Below are 23,039 nucleotides of genomic sequence, written 5' to 3'. Positions count from 1 at the left end.
AAAAGTCAAAAATAGACATGAATAAATTGACTAAATTAAGAATGACGTCGTTGTAGTTCATTCTAGAGACTACTAGATAATTAACTAGATGTTACCTTTCAGTAAAGAGCAGTACTCCATCGGTCACATATACTTTTGACAACGACGAGGCCTATGAAATTTAGCTTTGACCACTATTTTCAGTACTGAAAATCTGTTTATAAAATCTTAAGCTTCTTATTATGGTACAATGAGAGCATATGTCAAGATAAGGAGTAGTAAATCTTTGAAAGCTACTAACGATGACCAGAGAATTTCGAAGGGTTGACCTGAACTTTGCTCTGGGTAGAAAGTTTGTGAGAGCATTTGCTAGGCTGTCAAAACTGAAAACTTGAGCCCTCCAATGCGCCTGGAGAATCGCCATTACTAAAAACGCCAAGTTGGCTGTTGGTCGACATGAGCATCCATTATTGTGCAAAAGCTAATTTAGGGAAGGTCGAGAATGTCGCTTTTAGCCTAGTTGACACTAAAATTACTGTGCCAATCTGTCCGGATATCGTATTGCATTGCCTAGTTGACACTTAAGATTTTTCAAACATTACTGCCACTTGCATCGGCCCCATGCATTATCCAAATTAAGAAGCGGCAGAAGCATCCAATCGTCATACCAGATTATATAGGTTCTTCTTGTTTGTCTCCTTTTTTGGCTGATCTATCTGGCGTGTGCAATTAGTGAGCTTGCATATGGACGATCAAGTTTGGTTAGCAGTGCAGGAAGGGTCTCTAGACGATTAGTCCTAGAATAAGCTTAGGCAGCAGGTGAGGTCTCGAGCGACGACGATGCTCACCACGGTGGTGGTTGGACGACGGCGAAATTTTAATGGGATGTGGCGCTGTCATTGCGTGCGACGGCCGGCCCTATCGATCAGCGGGAAATTGCGCGCGGGTGATCGATCGATCGATTCACCATTAAGTTTCAGCTAGCTCATCGCCGCGTCATCCTGCACTAGAAATATCAGGGCTGCTGATGAGCCAATAATGTCATCATCAGAGTTGTTGTTTGTGTGCACTACTGTGCCTGTCTGCGTAGGCTAATAAGGCATATCGTCAGGATCTTGCTTGCAGGGGTTGCTCTTTTTTGTGTGCATGGTTGTGCAGCTTAGGTTTATATAACCTGCATTTCTGAGATTTCTTTCAATTCTGAGGCCACATTGCAGACTGCAGTATACAGTTGGTTAGACTTGATTAATAAGCCTACCAGATTAATGAGCATACAAGCTTATTGAACATTCATGCTAGGAAAACAAAACCTGAAGCTAGCTGCATGGGCACCCTTTTAAGAACTAATGATATATGAGAACCAAAACTACATGTTATGCCTGATGGAGAATAGGAGATCATATGATTCCACCTACAAAGAGAAAATAGGTGAAGGTCACTCTCTTGTAGGCTTTTTTTTTTCCTTTCGCCCCTAGATTTCCTTCAGAAAACATTTGTAAGTTCTATAGATTTGTGGACTATGGCATACATACTAATTCTTAAAAGTTATGCTTCATACCAAATTACCATTCATCAAATTGACCTGTACAGCATGATGCAAAAGACATGATACATACTGACAATCACTTAAATAAGCATATTGTCGGGTACTTGTAAGAAAAAAAATTGAACGCATTATCCCTAAGCTCTATAATGAGCAGAACGACATTGCCTTCCGTACGTATTTATCTGGGCTTCACCATATCATATGGTTGACTTGCTTGGTAGGTTAAGATCCATCCAACTGCTATGGAATTCAAGAGATTCGACAGCGATGAGAGGACGAAGATGGCAACACATGGAGGTCACGATCTGCTCTCAAGTCATACAAAGGAGAAAAGAGAGAGGTAAAATTATAGTAGCTAGGCACGTCAATATATATGGATAGGGGTGAAAATGGTGATGAAAATTCTCAGTTGATTGAGGATTGAATCCAATGAGAGAAGAAATAGAAGAGAAAATCACTGGAAATGATGACAACAGAATCAGAAAACTCCTTTTGATCAGAATGTATGCATACAGTACCATATTTACTTGGAACTTTTCTAATTTTTTGGTAAAGTTTTAATTACCAAGGCCTATATGCGAGTCATACAACCCTGCAATAGTTTTAATTTTGTTTCCAACTCTGAGCCTATGAGGAAAAATATGGTCTAGGAAATGATTCCCAACGTTGGTTTCGATACCCACATAAGAGGCATTTATAGATAGGGTTTTGATACCCACATAAGAGGCATTTGAGGAGGTAGTAGAACTAAACCTGAATTTTTCAGCTTCAAATTCTGAATGATAAGAATATTCCAGACGAATAAGTGCATTCCCTTTTTTGAAAAGTTTCCACTGAATTTTGGTCAGAACCAACTCACCAAAGTCATTAATTTATCTTTTCTTCTTCTTCAGGGCAGTATGAGGTTGATGGTTCATTGGTTTGTATAACCATTTGTAGAGTAGACAACATATCTATATAGCCAGAGATAATGGCAAGCAATGAGCCTGCAGCTAGCTTAGCTATAGCTACACATTTTGCTTTCAGTCTTCCACTCCAACGTGTGTGCACTATTCAGGAACAGGAGGATAAGTGCTGACTAGTGCCACAAGCACGCGTGTGCTGCGGCTCTTTCTCTATGTACGCGAAAACAACTAGTAGCTTTCTCACGATGGATAACTACCACCGAGCTCTTCTCGCGTATCAAACATTGACAAATCTGCGTAAGGCTGCCGCTTGGCTGCTTAAAGTAAACTCTTTGTTTTTTTTGCGAGGGACTACTTAAAGTAAAATTACGGATAAAGAATGACTAATAACTAGAGGTCAGAGAATATCCTCAACAAATTAAGTTACTTTTGACTGATCAGGAATCACCAAGAAGAAGAAGAAGAAGAACTCTAATAATGACAAGGCATACACATGAGACGACAAACATTGGCAGGCTCCAACTGCCCAGTATACGCAGCATGCCCTGAGTGGCGGTGTGGCTAGCTTTCTTCTTTCTTGGGCAACATGAGTGTGCATAGTCAAAATGTTCTCACAAATTGCTATCTTTTTGCCCTGACTAGGCCAGCCACCAATCAGCTCAAGAGCATCCCCTTAATTTGTCAATGCCATATAAGACCTGGTGCTGGCCCCTCCACTATCTATGTGCCCAAGTGTTCCTTATCAGAATAATTGTCATCTCCCTCGTGCGTGCGTGCGTGCGTGCGTGTGTGTGTGTGTGTGTGTGTGTGTGTGTGTGTGAGAGAGAGAGAGAGAGAGAGAGATTACAGAGAGAGAGAGAGAGAGATTACAGAGATTACAGAGATTACACGCTGAAATGCATAGTGAGTCAGCCTTTTTTGACATACGGAGGCTGTCCATTTCTGCATATTCTGAAGACGTCGCCTCTAGGCCTGCCTTTTGTACCTGTTTCATGGCTTTTGCGGCACGTACTGCGTCGGAATAATCATTGTCCCCTAGCCGTATAGTATGTGGGCAAACACATCATTCGATTAGTATTTACCTAAACGCTAAGCAGTCAGTCACAAATCGTTTAGCTATTTATTTAGGCTAAAAGCTATATTTAAAATGGTTGAATGACCGATTAAATGAACACAACTATATATCCATCGTGTAGTATTTAAATGGCATTTAAACGGGCTTAACAGTCATTTAGGGCGAACCATGCATAATATCAAATTAGTAGCAAAATCAACTGAACAGGTCATGCCTCAATGCTTTTGCCCTAGTAACAGAAGTTAAGAAGCCGCAAGCAATTTTGTTAATTAACTTTGTAATGAGCTAATGTACTTCATATGTATTTGAAAGGTGCGCTGTTTTATTTGTTTATGAAGATTAGATCCATACAAAACATGGAGAATAAAGCTCTTTGACCAAGTACTTGCTCACCACACACACATTCAATTTCTTTTAGATTTCTGAGAATCCTATATATGTGAAAAATCGGCATCAGAATAAATTTTTAGAAACATTAAATTACATGCAAATTTGGAGGCTATATGTCCATTCGGGTTTGCCTCAATATATACGTATACTCATTGATGAAGGGCATTAATCTTAGATCATGGCAACATATACATATGGATGGGCATCCTACATTTATGTCAAGGAAACACTAATGTTCTATGCAAAAGATCTTCCGGCGAGAGAACGGCTTAATTAATAATGGTGGGGACATGGTACTAAGGTCAACCTTGAAAGTGTAGGTAGAGCACATCAATCTTCAAATATTCTAGAAGATCTTTAAAAGGATGGTTTTACCTGAACAATTAGGTATGGTTAATGTCGTGTGATCATGCTAAACCCATATTTTCTTTAAATAATGCACTTACTCTATGCATCTATAGTGGTTTCAGTTAATCTACGCCGTAATAGATCCAGACACGCTAGAATAAATGCTATAGATTTTTATTCATTTCTATTTCACTCCCAATAATCAAAGAACTTCTATCATACTAATAAAAGGTCTTGAATTCCATATATAAACATGTAAATAAAAGTTTTGTTATAAAAGCAGATAATAAGAGAGCAGAACAGGGTCTTTTCCCATTATTTCAATTCACACTTCAGTCTTCTTGAATGACAATGTTTTGTACTTGGTTATACATCTCAAATTATATTATTGTGAAATTAGTTGTCAGTGTGATTTGGTTAGATGAGGTTCAAGTATCCAGTCAACATGGGTGCTTGCATTTACAGCTAATTATTCTTTTAGTGGTACGAGATGTGCTTGCTTAATGGTGAAGCACCTATACGTGACTCCAACAATCTCAGATCTATCGGCCCTGTCTCTAGAAGCATTCATAGGGACAGGATGAATGTATGTGTACTATGTTTTGGAAGAAAAAAAAAGAATAGGTAGTCAAGTAAGTATGCAAATCCCACACCCAAAAGAAAAGAAAAGGAAAGTTGATTCACAATGGTCGGTTGTTGCTCTATGTTAGATTGATGTTCAATTGATGGCTTATAGTTTATTCTCACCTTGGCTTAGAGATTTGGAAGGACTAATTATCCGTAGTGTGGGGAGTACTTGGTGTATTCATTTATCTCCAAGTTCACCGAGTTACGCAAAAAGTCGAGTGACACGGAAATGGAACCTCAACTTATAATCTTATATCGTTACAAACATAAACAAAAATGATGTTCTTTATTCATGAATTTACATGTCATACCTCTCTATGCTCTTTCCATTTCTTTCTACTTTCTCATTGTTGTCTTGCAAGTCACCTCTTCTTTGAAATTTTACTCTTCTATCTTGAGACTACGCTCACAAGGAAATGCCCCATCCATCGTACTTTTAATTAGCTAGACAGTACACCTCCTCAGAATGCAAAAGGCTGTAACCTTTTAGTTCGCAGTAGGGTTTGGCAAAGTTGGTGTTCCTTTTTTTTTTATGGGTGACCTTCCTAGGTAGTGTACCTCCTAGAACCCCTAGTGTATCCTTAGTTCAGCACTAGGAGTCTATCTTCGCACGAAGATAAAAAAAAAGTTCAACAATTATAGTACTATTATGCACCCACTTTTGCTGTAGAAGTTTGTGCCATTATAACTGCTAGAGATTTGTTTATAACACTGCCGCCGCTCCAAGTTGATTAGTACAAAAATGATGAACAAACATCATAACCACCAAGCTAACTTCCCACCTACATTACACATCATTCTCGCTCAGCTCAACATTTTTCTTTCTAACAAAAGCCACACATCTCTCCTTTGCCACAAGTAGCTAAGCACTACTTTCGCTAGATCAAATTGTTTTCTCCCTTCATGTCAACTTAGCTAAGCAACGCACAATACCTTGTTTTTATTAGTGTGTAAACGTACACCATGATCACTAAATCAAGTTCAGTTCCTATTATAATGCATTGCCGTTCTGCTGCGGCCGTAACATCATTCATAGGCTAATGTCAACTTCACTTGATGCCCCCTTTCTCTCTCTTTTAGTGTTGCTTCTGCTTTTCCATTTCACGAATGCCTCGAGGCATCCTCAAACCCAATAACTCAAATCATGATTGGCCGAGTGAGTAAAGTATTAACTGTATGGCCACTATATAGTCCACCTTCATTTGTGTGGACTTAAATCTCTGAAGACGATTATTATTCCCCTCAGAGAAAAACAGCTTGCGCTCCCATCCTTTTCTTCGCCCCCATTTTCTAATGTGGAGTTGGACAACCAATAAGCCCTATATTTAACATTTGGATGTCATATGTGTAATCGATTCAATCCACTTTGGTGACCACCCAAATGATGACGATGTATACCTCAAAGAGTGATCCTCACTCATGTCAAGTGCAGCCATATATATATGTTTTATCGAAAAAGTATGGGTGAAATTAAGCAGTCATGCGATATTGGTCTAGCAAGGTTAAATCATTTGTTTTGGATTTGCTGATGTGTAATTATTGTGCAAGTATTGATTTCTAAGCGCTAAAATTAGAAGGTTCCTAAAAGTAAAACAATGAACACATCAACTTCCAAATTACACTTTGCGATGTCGATGGTTCATATCACAAATCACATATACGGGCCACAGGGGATTACATTTCAAAAGGTTATTTGAACAAATAATATTTTAGATATAATAGTTGGTAGGGTAACATCGTTCCAATAGCAGTGAACAATCATTTGGGCGTCCACAAAAATGACCAAACAGTGCATAGGTATAAACTACTGTTGTGCTATAAAAATTAAACTATCCACTTGCACAAGTACACAACATTAGACCGAGTAATAGTTGTACTTCTTCTAGCTCTACTACTTATGCATCTAGAAATTAAAAGGTGGAATTTCCAAGAAAGTAACTGTTCAATTCATTAGGTTGATCACTGATCTATTATGCACTTACGCTACATCACAGGAGCAGTACGTACTTGTAACATTTCTATATAACCTACTGCTCCATCCATCCACCATCTGTCCACAGTGTTACACTAAACCTTAAACCTTACAAGCAAGTAAGCACCAACACAAGTACACAACCACCACCAACCTTTCTCTCTCTCTCTCTCTCTCTCTCTCTCTCTCTCTCTCTCTCTCATGGACTGTTCAACACTATGTGGTATGTACACAGCATTTGTCTCTTGTGCATGTTGCATGCATTGTGCAACTAGCCAGACACAATTAATAAGTGGATGTGCCCTTCATGATCCTCCTCCCCCACAATATTCTCCTTCCCTTCACATTTCCATGTTTCATATACTATGTGCTCTAGTTAGAAATGAAAAAGGGCAGCGATCGAGCTCAAACGGTTTCAACGACTGCACCGCCGCCGCCGCCTCCTCCCACACCACCACCACTTGCATCGCTCTTGAGCACGCCGCCTCCGTCTCCGCTGGATGCGGCCGCCGCCACCTTGCCGTCGCCTTCCTGCGCCTTCTGCTGCGTCCTGTACTCACCGTACAGGTAGGATGAGAATCCCCAGACGCAGAGCACCGTGGCCACGGCCTTCTCCGACCCGAACGGGTCGCGGAACACGACCACGCCGCCGATCACGTTGGCCGTCAGCACGGCGGTCATGCACACGCCGCTGTGCAGCGACGACGTGAGGTACACCATACCCGCCGTGCCCATGAAGCAGGCCTGCCACGTCACCACCAGCGCGGCCAACACTACCCAGTACGCCGCCGGCGACAGGTCCCAGCGCGCCAGCTCCTCCCTCCACCCGCCGGCCGCGGCCAGCCCGGCCACCGCCAGCGCTGTCGCCGCGGCCTGCATGATCACCTGGACCTCCACCGCCATGCGGAACCCGCCAGACACGGCCCTGCGGTACACCAGCTCCATCACCGGCAAGTAGGCGGCGAAGAGCCCCGCAGCGCCGAGCGTGACCGCGAAGCCGACGAAGTACCTCGCCCTGCTCCCGCCGTCGGGGTGCTCGCCGGAGTCCGACGACCGGAGCGCGAGCAGCACGGAGCTAAGCGTGAGGAGCACGACGGCATTGAGGTTGGAGAAGGTGAGCGGGTGGCGCACGATGACGGCGGCGAGCACGAGCGTGAAGGCCAGCTGCGTGGACAGCAGCAGCGACGAGGTGGACACGGGCAGGTACGAGGAGCTGTAGGAGAAGAGGAGGTTGTTGACCCCCATGAGCACGCCGATGACGACGCACGCCGCCAGCAGCCGCCGCGTGAACCACGCGAACGGCCGGGGCTGCGCGGCGGGCCGGCCGGCGTAGACGGGCACCAGCAGGACCGGGAACCCGACCGACTGCACCAGCGTGGCAACCCACCGGTTGTGCCCGCCGTGCGCGAAGTAGTACCGGGACAGCAGGCTGGACGCCACCGAGCCGCCGAGCAGCGCGGCGTAGTTGGCGCACAGCAGCAGCAGCCGCCTCCGCCGCCGCCGCCTCGCCGCGCCATTGGCGGTGGCGTCCGACGACGGCACCGGCATGTCGTCGAGGAGCGGGGCCGGAGTGGTGGTGGTGGGCATTGGCGAGCGGAGTTGGTTGTGGGCGAGGCGAGGTGAGGTGAGGAGGGAAGCGGGGTGCGGTGGTGGGGAGTATTTAAGTGAGCTGAGTGCGGTGCGGGTGATTTGCGTGAGATTAGCTGCTCTCCTCTTTTTAAAGGGAAGGCGTTTCGACCTTTTTCGTGGGTGACGGGGGATCAAGCAAATAGTGGGAGCAGAATAAATGGGCCGGGGAGTCGCCTGTTTGGATGGGATTTAATTAAATTTCCTGGTGATATGTTTTGTTATTGCACTCAGCAAATTCGTATGCATCCTCACCAGCCTTCTTGCATGGTAGTGCTGGTGCACTAGATCATTGCAGCTAGTTCAAACCTCATAGTAGCTCAAGATGAATGATGGCATGGCAAATTGATCAGCATTCCACCAATGTCAAGGAGTATAGGTGATTATATTGTCACGATCTTAAATAATCTGAAGCTTTAGTTTTTGGCCCCTCAGCTTTACCGCGGACTTTCGCAATTATCTGTCAGGGAAACATATATATCGCATGGAACCACAAGTTCAGCAAAAACTTCAAACACCTCTTGATTTCGGCACGAAATGATCATTGACTTACTTTAAAAGAATGATATATAAGTGTTTTCTATTTATACCTACTGAAATTTAAATTAATATATGCTGAGAGTAACTAAGAGAAGAAATTTGACATATGATAAACCAAAAGTGGAAGGGTAGAGATGAAAAGGGCGCAAAGGTATGATTGACACTTCAAACTTTCTTTTCTGTTTTCTGCAGCATTTTTGTGCTTTGAGGTTAAATTGTTAAATGGTACTCTCAAGTCTTGTCATAAATTAAATGAGTGCCAGCTTTAGACATAAGCAAAGCCACCAACACATTACTTCGACCGCAAATCACTAAAAACAGAATATTTGTAAAACACAGAATATTTGTGATATTATTTTGAGGACAAATCTAACTGTAGAACCTTTAAAAGTTCGATAAAAGCGTTAATAAAAAGGAGATTGCTGGTCCGACTTTAAAAGCGTCGAATGCACGCAACTGAAAATATCACTCTGTGACTGGATGTATACTTCTCCGAAAACTATGTCTATTTTTTTCTTGGTATTTTCCATATTGATTTGCAAATCCAAAAGATTTTGTGAAGTTTCCACTCGATGTGCACCCAATGAGCTAGACTCATGGTTGCTACAATCACCTGCAAATGCGTTGTTGCTTTTGCTAGTCTTATCTATATAGGTATGTAGGGTTCAACTACTAGCATATCTATGGCTAGGTACACTAACACTCTTAGGGGGTGTTTGGATTTTTAGGACCTCCTAAAATTCATGTCACATCGAATATTCGGAGGCTAATTAGGAGGATTAAATATGAACTAATTATAAAACTAATTATACAGATGGAGGCTAATTCACGAGACGAATCTATTAAACCTAATTAATCAATCATTAGCACATGTTTACTGTAGCATCACATTGTCAAATCATGAACTAATTAGGCTTAATAAATTCGTCTCGCAAATTAATCTCCATCTGTGCAATTGGTTTTGTAATTAGTATATATTTAATACTCCTAATTAGTATCTAAACATTCGATGCGACAGCGCATAAATTTTGTAATACCATTAGGCACCCACTAGCTCAAAGGAAAATAGCAATCTTATTTACTTCATTGGAGAAAATTGCAAGGCCATGTCTCAAACTCGAGAATCCAAAAATGCACATGAAGAGCGTAAGAAATGCTCCATATATATGTTGTAGAACTGTTGGACCCATCATGTTCTTTATTCTTTCTGTAGAGACTGGTCCTTCTAAAAACTTGTGCACTGCTGCCCTGCTGGTAGCAAGAAGTGTCCGATCGAGAAGGTAGCATCCAGTTGCTGTAGATGACACGCGCGATCCCAGCTACCCGGTCACCCTCGTCGGCATTGTCAACCAACTTCCTCTAGTGAGGTAGTGCCACGGGATCCATTGACACACACGAGCGCAAACGGCCGCAGCAAAAGCGCATATGCAGAGGACGAGGAAGAGCAGGGTCAGAGGGCTCGTCGTCCCGTCCGGCTCCGAGGCCTCGACCGCGCGCGTGGCGCGGACGGAAAGGACACGGGATAACCATCCGCGGACACGGCCTCCTCGGTGAGGGAGTTTGCGACGCCGCGCGCGTGGTTTCTGCGCAGGGGCTCGTCACGAAACGATAAATATCGGGTGATCCTTATCCGCGTCCAGATACACTGGCCTGGACTGCTGCTGCACCGCTCGACGTCGTAGCTGCAGCCTGCAGGCTGTCGCGGCGTCGGCCTTCTCTCGTACACAGCACACGGATAGTTCTAAATACAAAGTGAACACCCATACGTATCTGATATGAAGATCATAACACAGGACGGTGTAATCTGCATGAAAATATAGAAACTAGTCGAGGATTAGGAAAATACTCGTTACAATAAGAGTATAACTTCACTAGTCGTATTCGACTCGTATTCTTCTGACCAACCGACCTGTAACCCTGTCCAATGCAATATAAGGTGAGGCAGTGACCCCTCCAAATTAATCAATCCAACCAACATGCAGGATGCGGGTATTACGCAATCTAGCAGCTCGAACTTGTCTAAATCGTGTGTCTGCGTTTATCTTCGAGTTCCTGATCTCGACGAGCTCCACTAACTAAAACACTACCTCGGTCACCCTCTTGGTAGGTTGCCGAGTTTAAACACCGACAGCTGGCGCTTCGGCGAGGGAGTGAACTCGAAGGCACATGTCATTATCAAGCCAATCTCGCATTCGAAGCAGGCGCGATGTTCGTCTTCGGATCCTGGGTTTGCATCGCAGACGGCGCTGGAAATTTCCACCGTCACACCGCGTCGACCCCGAAGAAGAAGTAGCAAACCATGAAGCTCTAGCGCCAAGCTCTGGAGAACCTCGTCGAGAGTTTCGGCGAATTTTCAATTTCTGACCTAGTCAGAGGCTGGGGGGACGAGTCCGAGTTCAACTCGACTTTTTCCACCAGTCGGATTGACTTTCACGAGCCGGCACATAATCCATTGTGCGAGTCAGACAACCACCCGAGTCGATTGTCGTTCGGACTCCGCAACGCGACCACTATTTATCAAGCTGCCCTGTCCAGATCACAATTCGATACGGATACGATCGAGGACCTCGACTACTACTCGGATCCGGACGAGGAGATTCCTTTATTAGATCCGCAGTAGGGTCTGATAACCACATCAACTCCCCAAGGTAGATTCATCTATTGGCCCAACATGAAGCCACCCGCTCCTGCCAAAAACGATGATTCACGCCTCATTGCCTACCTCGACACTCTCACGTACTAGGAGGGAGCTCCTCTATCGCCCATCTACGAGGAAGGCGCCACCACGGAGGTCATCACTTCAAGTTCGGGAAGCCACTCTCCAAAGTGGAAACTCTTCGTCGTCATTACTAGACAAGAGGACGAAGAAGAAGAGCAACAAGACAGAAACTTGCGATATGAGCATCACCCGGATGACGTCTCGTAGGATGAACTCACCGCCAACATTGTCATAGGATGAGCGTCACCCGAATCGTTGGATAAGAACTCCATCGACTTGTGGAAGGACCTCAAGGTAGCGTTCACCAACAACTACGCAGGGGAAATGCAGTATCCTGGCAACAGGATCGACTTGTCTCAAGTTAACAACAAGAAGGCGAGACCCTGCGGAGCTACTTATGTCGCTTCTTCGACAAGAAGGCCATAAGCATGGATGTCAAGGAACGCGACGTGATAGAATGCTTTTAGAATGGCCTCCATGACCGTCGGATGTTTGAGGACTTTGGCAGAAGATGCCCTACTGATGTGAAATCTCTTAAGATCATGGTACAGACGTAGGCAGATGAAGAAGATAGGGAGATCGAAATTTTCGAGTCCAATCGCAACAAGGGCCAGAACAACAACAATCAGAATAATAGCCAACATAACAACAAGAACCGCAACTATCGCCCCAACAATGACAACTGAAATAACTAGAGGTGACAACTACAAGCGAAAGCTAGACAATACTGTCGCAGTAATTTCACAGTCGTCCAAGAAAGGTGGTGGCAAGAATTAAGACATGCCCTCTTTCAACGAGCTCCTGAAGAAACAGTGCCCATGGCACCCATACCACAAGCACTCTGCGATAGATTGTTTCAGTCTACGAAGAGTCATGAAGGACCTGCCAGAGCCATCTGGCACAAAAGACAAGGGCAAGACCAAGGAAGACGGAGACGATGGTGATAATGGCAAGTTCCAGAATCCATCCAACACCGTCAACGTCATCTTCAGCGGAACGTCGGGTCTTGCTACTAAGCGGTCCCAGAAGCTCACTGTTCGAGAGATAGTGTCCATTGAACCTGAAACATCAACGTTTCTCAAATGGTTCGAGGTGCCAATTACCTTCTTCAGGAAGGACCAATGGACTAGTTTCTCAGACCCAGGATGGTATCCCCTTGTTCTGTACCCGATTGTCGCTGGCTCCAAACTTACTAAAGTACTCGTCGACAGTGGTAGCGGTCTCAACATCCTGTTCACCAAGACACTAAAGAAGATGGGCCTCGACGTCACCTATATGCTCACCCCAACAAACTCTCCGTTCTATGGTATCATCCCAGGCAACGCTGTTGTACCCCTCGGACAGGTGTTTTGCCAGTTACCTTTGGGACTAAAGAACACTACTGGACAGAATACATCTGGTTTGAGGTAGCAGACTTCGAAGCATCGTACTACATCATCTTCGAAAGATCAGCATTGGCCAAATTCATGACCATCTCGTAGTACGTGTGTCGACTATACATCTATGGGCCCACTAAAAAGTTTGGATAGTCTTAGATACGGGGTTGTACACCGAGACGTGTCAGACATGGAGACTACGGTGCAGGATGGCGTGATTTACGTCGTGGATAAGAACTAATCGAGGATTAGGAAAGTACTTGTAGAAATTAGAGTAGGACTCTCTAGTCAAATCCGACTAGTATTCTTGTAAACAATCGACCTGTAACCCTGCCCCCGGCAATATAAGGCGAGGCAGGGACCCCCTCCAAACAAGTTCAATCAATAAGACACAACCAACACACAGGATGGAGGGTATTACGCAATATAAATGGCTCGAGCCTGTCTAAATCGTGTGTTCGAGTTTACCTTCGAATTCCTAATCTCGGTGAGCCCCGCGCATAAAACACTACCTCGGGTACCCCTCGGTAGGTTGCCGAGTCTAAACACCGATAATGTGTACTTAGTACTCAAGATGTTGGGACCCAACGGAATACTCTCCCTGCACGGAGACTTCAAGAGGACGTATGACTGCGACACAGAAGCTGTGGAGCTAGCAGCAACTACCCAAGTACCAAACTCGATGATGCAAGTCTTCACCGCAGCTAAGAAGCTATCCCCGTTAGAGCTCGGGATTCCAGAAAAAACGTTGGGGGCAACTAAGGTCAAGCCGGCAAGTGAAGTAGACATCAAAGCAATTGACCTTGAGACTAGTGATAGCTCCAAAACAACCCGGATTGGCACAGGGGTGGATCATAAATAGTAAAGCACGCTCGTCAGCTTCCTCCGGGCCAACCGAGACATCTTCACGTGGAAACCAACGAACATGCCGGGGGTGCCCAGGGAGTTGATCGAGCACTCACTCAACATGAATCCAAAAACTATACCAAAAAGGAAACACCTACGATGATTCGCCCAAGACAGAAGGGAAACCATCAAGAAAGAGCTGGTCAAACTACTCACGACGGGCTTCATACAAGAAGTCTATCATCTAGAGTCACTCGTCAATCCCGTCCTGGTGCGAAAGGAAAACAACAATGAGTGGAGGATGTGTGTCGACTACATAGACCTCAACAACCACTGTCCAAAGGATCCCTTCAGACTCCCTAGAATCGATCGAGTCATCGACTCCACAACTGGATGTGCCCTCTTGTGTTTACTCGATTGCTACTCGAGATATCACCAGATAGCTCTCAAGGAGGAAGACCAGATCAAGACCGTGTTCATCACCCCATACGGAGCTTTCTGCTACAAAACAATATCTTTCAGGTTGAAGAATGCAGGCGCTACTTATCAATGGGCAATCTAGGAGTGCTTCAAGAAGCAGCTACACCGCAACGTGGAGGCGTACATGGACGATGTGGTCATGAAGATCAGAAATCTTGACGACCTGATTACGAATTTAGAAGAAAAATTCACAAGTTTGCGAGAGTTGTGGTGGAAGCTCAACCTGACAAAGTGCGTCTTCGGTGTGCCCTCCGAAAAACTACTCGGATTCATCATTAGTCACCGAGGCATTGAAGCTAACCCCAAGAAGATCTTCGCCATCATCGACATGCATGCCCAATCAGGCATCAAGGACATCCAGAAGCTGACTGGATGCATGGTGGCCCTCAACAGATTCATCTCAAGGCTTGGAGAACAAGGCCTACCCTTCTTCAAACTACTCAAGTGGCAAGACAAGTTTCAGTGGACCAAGGAGGCAGATCACGACGCCAAACCCCAACGAAGACTTGCTGCTCTATATCGCCAACTACTCACGTTGTCAGCACGACGATTGTGTTTGAAAGATCAGAACCAGGCCATGTATTCAAAGTATAGAGGCCCGTGTACTTCGTAAGCGATGTGCTGTTAGATTGTAAGACCAGATATCCATCAGTCTACAAGCTGTTGTACGTGATACTACTCACCTCGCGCAAGTTACGACATTAACTCCAGGAGCACAAGATCTCTGTTGTCACCAACTTCCCCTTGGGAGAAATTCTCCACAATCGGGATGCAACAGAAAGAATACCTAAGTGGACGGTATAACTCAAAGCATTGTCCCTGGAATTCAAATCAAGGACTGCAATCAATCCTAGACCCTAGTCGATTTTATGGCGGAGTGGCAGGAGAATCAACTACCAATGCCAGCAGAGCATCCAGAGCACTAGGTCATGTATTTCGATGGATCACTCAAGCTCCAGGGCGCCGGTGCAGGTGTACTTTTGATATCTCCCAGGAGCGAACAACTCAAGTATGTCTTGCAAATCTTCTGGGAAGTGTCCAACAATGAAACTGAATACAAGGTGCTTCTACTCGGGCTCCGCCTGGGAGTCTCGCTTGGAATAAAGAGATTGCTGGTCTACGGTGACTCACTGGTGGTGATCAATCAAGCCAACGACGAGTGAGACCGCCATAAGGAAAATATGGATGCGTATTGCCTATAAGTACGCAAGCTAGAGAATAAATTCTCTAGTTTGGAGTTCCACCTTGTAGTTCATGACAACAACGTTGCCGCGAACATCCTATCCAAGCTTGGATCTACTCGTGCTTAAGTTCTAGCAGGAGTTTTCATCCATGAGCTACACAAGCTATCCATAATGGAGCCGACACCATCAACAACCGCTGATCGAGGTCCTACCACACCAGATCAGGAGGTCATGATGATCGACGTAGACTGGAGAGTCCCCTTTATCCACTACATCAAAGAACAGAAGTTACCGTCAGACAAGATAGAAGTAGAGCAAGCCTTATGACGCAGCAAGAACTATGTTCTAGTCGGAGACAAACTTTACAAAAGAGGCGTATCATCAGGAGTACTCATGAAGTGCATCTCATGGCAAGACGGCAAGGACATACTGGATGAGATCCACAAAGGTATTTGCAGCAATCACGCGTCCTCGCGAACAATCATGGGTAAAGTTTTTAGATTAGGGTTCTATTGGTCTACAGCTCTCGCTGACGCTGAGGAACCAGTCCGTCGATGCCAAGGGTTCCAATTTTTTGCCAAGTAGCAACACGTCCCTTCCTACAAGTTGATCATCATACCACCCATTTGGCCCTTCGCGTGCTGGGGGCTAGACATGATTGGCCCACTGCCCACCACACCTGGAGGATTTAACAAAGTTCTGGTAGCCATTGACAAGTTTACCTGCCCCAAAACAAATAGAGTACTCAACTTTCTCGACGAACTTATTGATCGCTACAGCTTCCCCAATCGCATAATCACAGACCTGGGTTCAAACTTCAACAACCATGGGTTCTGGGAATACTGCGAGAACAGCAGGATCGACGTCCGGTACGTCTCCGTCGCTAATCCGCAGGCTAACGACCAGGTTGAGCGTGCCAACGGGATGGTGCTTAATGCTCTCAAGAAAAGGCTGCACAATATTGGAAATACGAAAGGAGGCAAGTGGCCCAAAAAACTACCCAATGTCCTCTGGGGGCTCTGTACCCAGCTGTGCAAGCCTACAGGGCAATTGCCCTACTTCCTGGTCTACGAATCCGAAGCTGTCCTACCTGCCGACGTCATGTGGAAATCTCCAACAGTCGAGCAGTACGAGGAAGGCGCATCAGAAGAAACAAGGTGTCTAGACATTAACAACTTTGAAGAAGCTCGTTGCGCAGCACTCGTCCAATCCGCAAGATACCTCGAAGCCTTTGCCGCTTCCATGATCAAAACGTCAAGAACGATCGTTCAACATAGGCGACATGGTCATTCTCCGTATCCAGGACACCAAAGGGCTGCACAAGCTCAATTCATCATGGAAGGGCCTCTTACCATCTCCAAGGTCACTGGACCTAGATCATATCAATTACAACACCCCTCAGGTGAAGACACCGATAACTCGTGGAACATCGAACAACTCTGTCGATTTTATCCCTCATTTAGATTTGCATATTCATGTAAATCGGCCATCAACCCTAGTTGTAGAATTACAACTCAACAAAACAGTCATATTCTCGTCATAATTCGACTACTTATTTCTGCCTTATCGCGGCTTGCAGAAGCAAGTTCGCAGTAATTCTAACTGAGCTATTCAGCTCCCTGGGCAAAATCACCCAAATAGCGGCTTGTAATAATAAGTCACACAAACTCCAATGATCTATTCAGCTCCCTAGGCAAAAGTTGTCCAAATACGACTTGTAATAACAAGTCTGTAAAATTGAGTTATTCAACTCACTGGACAAAATTGTTTAATCGCGGTTTGCAAAGCAAGTTTGTAGTAAACTTCATGAATTAGTTAACTCGTTGGATGAACCTGTCCCTTGGCGGCTTGCAGAAAAGAAGCCATCAGTACCTTAGCAGTTAATTAACTACCTGAGTGACTATTCAGCAGATAAATCCGTCTAGTTGCAACTTGTAATAACAAGTCTACAGTTCTAGGCTTTACAGAGCGTAACATCAATACAACTCAGGTAAGTTGTAAAGATAGGCTCTAGTCGTCGAAATCCTGAAGAGATTACTCGCCTAGTAGTCTACTATCCAGATAGCTCGAGTACTCGCACTCCACAACGGGACACACGTCCTAAGTACTCTACAATGTGCATCTGATAGGCTTACAAAAGAAACCTTGTACGCAGAGACTCACATTAATTGTTTGAGCAACGATTAGGATTAATTGTGAGAGGCACTAAAAATAACAAGTCACAAAAGCAAGAAAATAATTGCATTAAAAAAACTTCAATATATTACAAGCATTGACAATTGTTTATACTACGATTACAATGCAGAACTACTCAAAGTCTAGTCTTTTGGCCACTTCTTCAATGATTGGGGCCATCTCCTACATATACTGTTGAAGGGCTTCATCAGTGCAATCGTCCGTCACACCCTCAGCAACAGTGCCAAATTGGCTTTCGAGTAGAATGACTTCACGAAGCTCAACACTTGCTGGGAGATTGACTTCGCCATCTTTTGGATGTAGCTAGACAATTTGTCTAGCACGTCCTTGAGTATTTCTAACAAAGGACGCGGCTCCACACCTTCAACTGGAGGCTCTATCATGTCCGCAATGGGCTTGGCAGCTTCATAGATTTGCTTCAGAACAAAAGAAGTACTCTTCGCCTGTGCCTCACAGTTCTTCAAAGTCTCCATGGCTTGAACATGGTCAGCCTTGCCATCCTCACGCATCTTTTTCTCCTTCTCAAGGTGATTCTCCAGCTTTTCCACATGAAGAACAAGCTTGTCATGCTAGTCGGTCACATGATAATAAGAATTCTTCCAATTAGTGACCTGCCCTCGAGATCCTTCTTGACCTTTTTCAAAGCTATACATGGATGTACAATAAGGGTCAAAGACTACAAAGCAGAATCAACAGACACAAAATTGCAAGAGTAGAGGGTTACCTTTGACTTTCTAGCTCAAGGACCTTTTTCGCCCAACAAGGCGATCCTTTTGTTCTGTGAGCTCCTGAATGTGATTGCGGTACTCAGCGGCCGTTCCATCAAACTTCATAAGCAACCGCGACAAGTACTCTTTATCTTTGGCAAGCTCCCTGTCCAGCGCCTCCACACGAAGCACTGTATCTCTGTATCCCTCAAGCATCTGTGACTTGCGGCGGGAGCGCTCAATGATGTCCTACAGCACAAAAATTAGTACTCGTGGCAATTCATGAGCACAAATTCATTAATTATCTCCAACAAAACAAGGGTAAGAAGATATACTTGTATATAATTGCCCAAGCGACAATGCGACTCCATCATCAGTAACACCATTTCAGGGTTCAGTAATGGGTCGTCGATCAATCGGATGTGCTCCAGATGGATATTCTTATCAGCTCCAGATTCTACATGAAATTCTCCTTGTAGCACCAGAGGGCATGACTACTTGATGGTCCATCCGTTGTAGCTTTTGTCGTCATGGCTTCTAGAGTTGATGTTGTTTCAATTCCTACAACTAGCTCGGGGGCTACAGGAGAGGCCATGACGCCAGTAGTCACTGGGCCCTTGGGCACTGGCTCGAGGGCTGGCACTTCTACACCCACCATTGACTCGACAGCACTTGGTGTAGCCACACTGGGTACAACACTCGGTGTAGTTGTTGTCTCTTCAAGTTGTTTTTAGGCATAGGGGTTCGCGGTGCTGGGGCAAGATCTTTTGCTAAGGGACCAAGGCCATTAGTACTTGATTTGTCGCCGAGCCCCAACAATTCCATGTCCGAGGATTTCCTACAAAACCAAGAACTCACAAAGTTGAGTAGCGAAGACAACGCGATACAATAAGTAATTGCAAAAGAACCAGAATTACCTGGACGATCTTTTTAACTTCAACTTGGGCTCTCCCGTTAAGCGCAAGGGCTTGATGCTCGGGGAGGGTACCTTGGGCGCGATCTGCTCCTCCCCAATGCGAACTTGGCCAGCATGCGGTACTCTCTCTAGTATTTGAGTTATTTTTGTACCGGCAAGGTCCACCATTCGACCAGATACATGGTCATCAGCAACATCACGAGATGACGGATCGTCGTCAATCTCAATGACTTCAATGTTCACCGGCGACCTATCTTGAGCACCCAAAGCAGCTGCCTTCTCCGGGTCCATCGCCGGTTCAATCGCCTATAAACCACCAGTATCATCTAAATTAGACATGGTGATGACATTGGAGACACCTTTTGGGAGTATATGATACTCAGAATCTTGTCCTTCCTCATAGGTAATTACATTGGGGGCATATTATCCACAGTGATGGATTTCTTCACGTCCCTTTTTGCAGCAATGGTCCATTTTTCTTCAGTGGTGGAGGGATTTCGGTTTCAAGCTCATCTATTGCAGAGCGTTTCTTTGCTATAGAGGAAGACTCAGTCTTAGTAGACAACTGAGCCTTGATTTCATCCACGGCATCAGAACTAGTGCCACTGGAGGACTCAACTACCTCCTCCTCCTGTTCATCACCTATCATGACTTCTCGCGTAAACAAGCGAGGAGCAGCTTCTCAAACTTCTTCAGATATGGGAGAAGGAGTAGAGAAGTACAAAGCAACATCTTCCTGCAAACTTAGACAAGTTAGTTGACTAGTACATTTCAAAATAAGTACTCGAGGGGCTATGGTCACGAGTACTTACAGGCTTTAGCGGGTGTAAGGAGCTGAATTCCCACACAATAGTGGGAATCCCGCTCACATTCTTGAACATTCACTTGAGCCTCGCCATGACTTCATCCGTGTTGATTTCATCAGAAGTGAATCTGGATGGATCATTCAAGCCGGTATACTCGTAGTCGTAATGGCACTGCTGCTGCAGACGTTGAATGTGGCGCTTCATAAAGCTAAAGGCCACTCCTACTACAGTAAGGCCTTCTTGTTTCAGTTGGGCGATTCAACCCATCAACTCGGGCAATTGTTGGCAATCGTCATGTTTTGGCTCATCAAGTCACCTATTGTTCTAAGAAGGACAGTTTCCTGTCAGCTTGGGGAGTTTCGGATCATGGTTGCCAATATAGCACCATTTTTCCTTCCACCCGGCATTAAAGTCTATCAACTCGTAATTCAAATACTAGCCGCCGGCTATCTTTCGCATCTGAATTTCAGCACCCCCAACCAAAAGCGTGCGTTCCCTCAAGGGTTGTGGCTTCACACAGAAAAATTTCCGGAACAATTTAAAATGCGACTTGATCCCTAGGAAGGTTTTCACAGAAGTGGATGAAAATAGCAATGTGGAAGATCCCATTGGAGTTTAGATGAACCAACTCCAACTTATTGAAATCCAGCAAGCCTCGGAAGAAATCTGAAGTTGGCAATGCAAGACCCCGCTCGATGAAGTGGGCAAATATTATCGTCTCATTGGGGTATGTCTCCAATAGGCAGGCGTTGTCATAAGTAGATCACCAGTTGATGAAGCTCTGATCTTAGAGTAAATTGGCGGTTACGAGCGCTTTGATATCCTACTCCTTCAGAGTTGACCACTTGCAGGCACAGGCGGGATTTCACGACGTAGTCAGATCGGTCTTCCCGTACTTTGGCGTTGGCTACTGCAGCTCTTTCTTCTTGTCGGACCTTTTCTTCTTCTCGCTCTCACCCGCTTTGGACGCAGCAGCCTTCCTTCCCATCTTTGATGTCACAAGCGTTTTCAGTTGCATACGCTCGGGGGTGCTTGGTGGGGAGACGTTGGTGCAAGTGTTCAAAGATCGGACAATGGCATCGGCGCTAGGGCTAAAGTGTGGAAGTTGGAAAGGCAACTAGCAAAGGTAAAATAAAAGGGATAACTTCCTCCGTTATGTATCACAGTGGCGCGGTAACAACGACACAAATAAAGGGGTTTTTGATTTAAAGGATCCCTAGAATTCGGACACCTGATTGGCGGTTACCTTCATTTTGTGAGGAGATAAGATCTCCTTCCAGAGATGGTCATGTTGACCAAAGATTGACCCTTATACCCACCAAATTAGTCGGCTAAGGCTCGGGGGCTGTGTGCCACATGTCCATTGACAAAAAGTTTTTGCTCTAGGTTTTAAGAGGAAAGTGATGCAAATTACAGATTAACCCTCAACCTGATTCTTCGATTCAACCTAAGGCTCGGGGGTCACCATATATAATTCAAGATTGTAGAATGTGAGAATAAGTTAAATGAGGCTTGAGCACATTCTAGCCGCATGGTAGTTTTTGGGTACCTTTGAAGATTCAACCAGATGAAGTATTCGAAGAGCACCAAAACTAGTCGGTGAAGTCTGCAAAAGTACTCGGAACTGCTGCATTTGACTAAAAATTACTCAGGAGCTTGTCGCACATACATATATGGATCCACCAGAAGGTTTGGACAGTCCTAAATATGGGGATGGACACCAAGACGCATCTGATATGGAGATCATAGCGCAGGACGGTGTGGTCTACATGGAAAGACACGAACTAGTCGAGGATTAGGAAAGTTCGGCTCCGAGGCCTCGACCACGCGCATGGCGTGGACGGAAAGGACACGGGATAACCATCAGCGGACACGGCCTCCTCAGCGAGGAAGTTTGCGATGCCACGGGCGTGGTTTTTGCACCAGTGGCTCGTCACGAAATGATAAGTATCAGGTGATCCTTATTCGCGTCCAGATTGATCCCCAGCAGGGGCTACACTGGCCTGGGCTGCTGCTACATTGCTCGACGTTGTAGCTGCAGCCTGCAGGCTGTCGTGGCGTTAGCCCTTCTCTCGTACATACATCTATGGGTCCACCAAAAGGTTTGGACAGTCCTAAATATGCGGCTAAACACCGAGATGTATCTGATATGGAGACCATGATGCAGGACGGCGTAGTCTACATGGAAAGACAGGAACTAGTTGAGGATTAGGAAAGTACTCGTTCCAATAAGAGTAGAACTTCTCTAGTCATATCCGACCGGTATTCTTGTAACCAACCGACCTGTAACCCTGCTCCTGGCAATATAAGGTGAGGTAGGGACCCCCTCCAAATTAATTCAATCCAACCAACACACAGGACATCGGGTATTACGCAATCTAGAGGTCCGAACTTATCTAAATCGTGTGTCTGTGTTTACCTTTGAGTTTCTGATCTCGACGAGCCCTACTAACCAAAATACTACCTCGGGCACCCCCTCGGTAGGTTGTCGGGTTTAAACACTGACACTTTCGACAAGAAATGCAGGTTTCCCAGGGTAGCATGGTGAAGACTCTGCGTGGCTTTCACACACAGTAGGTCAGGTCAACCGACAAATCCGTTATTGTTAGCCCATGGTACGACAGTTGCAACCCGCCGCATCAATCATGCGCCTTGTACTCTACTGCACATAGATCCGCAGCTGCCTGAAATAGGCTTGCGGTTGGTTCTGCGTGCAGGACCACGGACCCCTGCCCAAACAGGAACCCTGCCTAGGAGAGCTGGAATGGTCACGCCCATGCACGGTACATGTGAAGTGCTCT

The 23,039-nt window shown here is 45.3% G+C and overlaps 1 protein-coding gene across 1 annotated transcript; it reads right to left on the bottom strand.

The window, feature by feature from the left end:
* Positions 1-6,793: 6,793 nt before the first annotated feature.
* LOC117855255 (probable purine permease 4) lies at positions 6,794-8,550 on the bottom strand. The gene has a single exon (XM_034737565.2). It carries the CDS (start codon positions 8,427-8,429, stop codon positions 7,248-7,250), a length of 1,182 nt encoding a protein of 393 aa, XP_034593456.1. The 5' UTR covers positions 8,430-8,550; the 3' UTR covers positions 6,794-7,247.
* Between the last annotated feature and the right edge of the window lie 14,489 nt (positions 8,551-23,039).

The sequence above is a fragment of the Setaria viridis genome, chromosome 5 (genome assembly GCF_005286985.2).
Source record: "Setaria viridis chromosome 5, Setaria_viridis_v4.0, whole genome shotgun sequence".
NCBI classification, from domain to species: Eukaryota; Viridiplantae; Streptophyta; class Magnoliopsida; order Poales; family Poaceae; genus Setaria; species Setaria viridis.
Note: the sequence above shows the minus strand (reverse complement) of the source record. Positions and strands in the feature narration are given on the sequence as shown.

What these genes read in the sequence shown, in the direction of transcription:
- LOC117855255 (XM_034737565.2), bottom strand. Translation starts at nt 8,429, where the DNA reads ATGCCCACCACCACCACTCCGGCCCCGCTCCTCGACGACATGCCGGTG.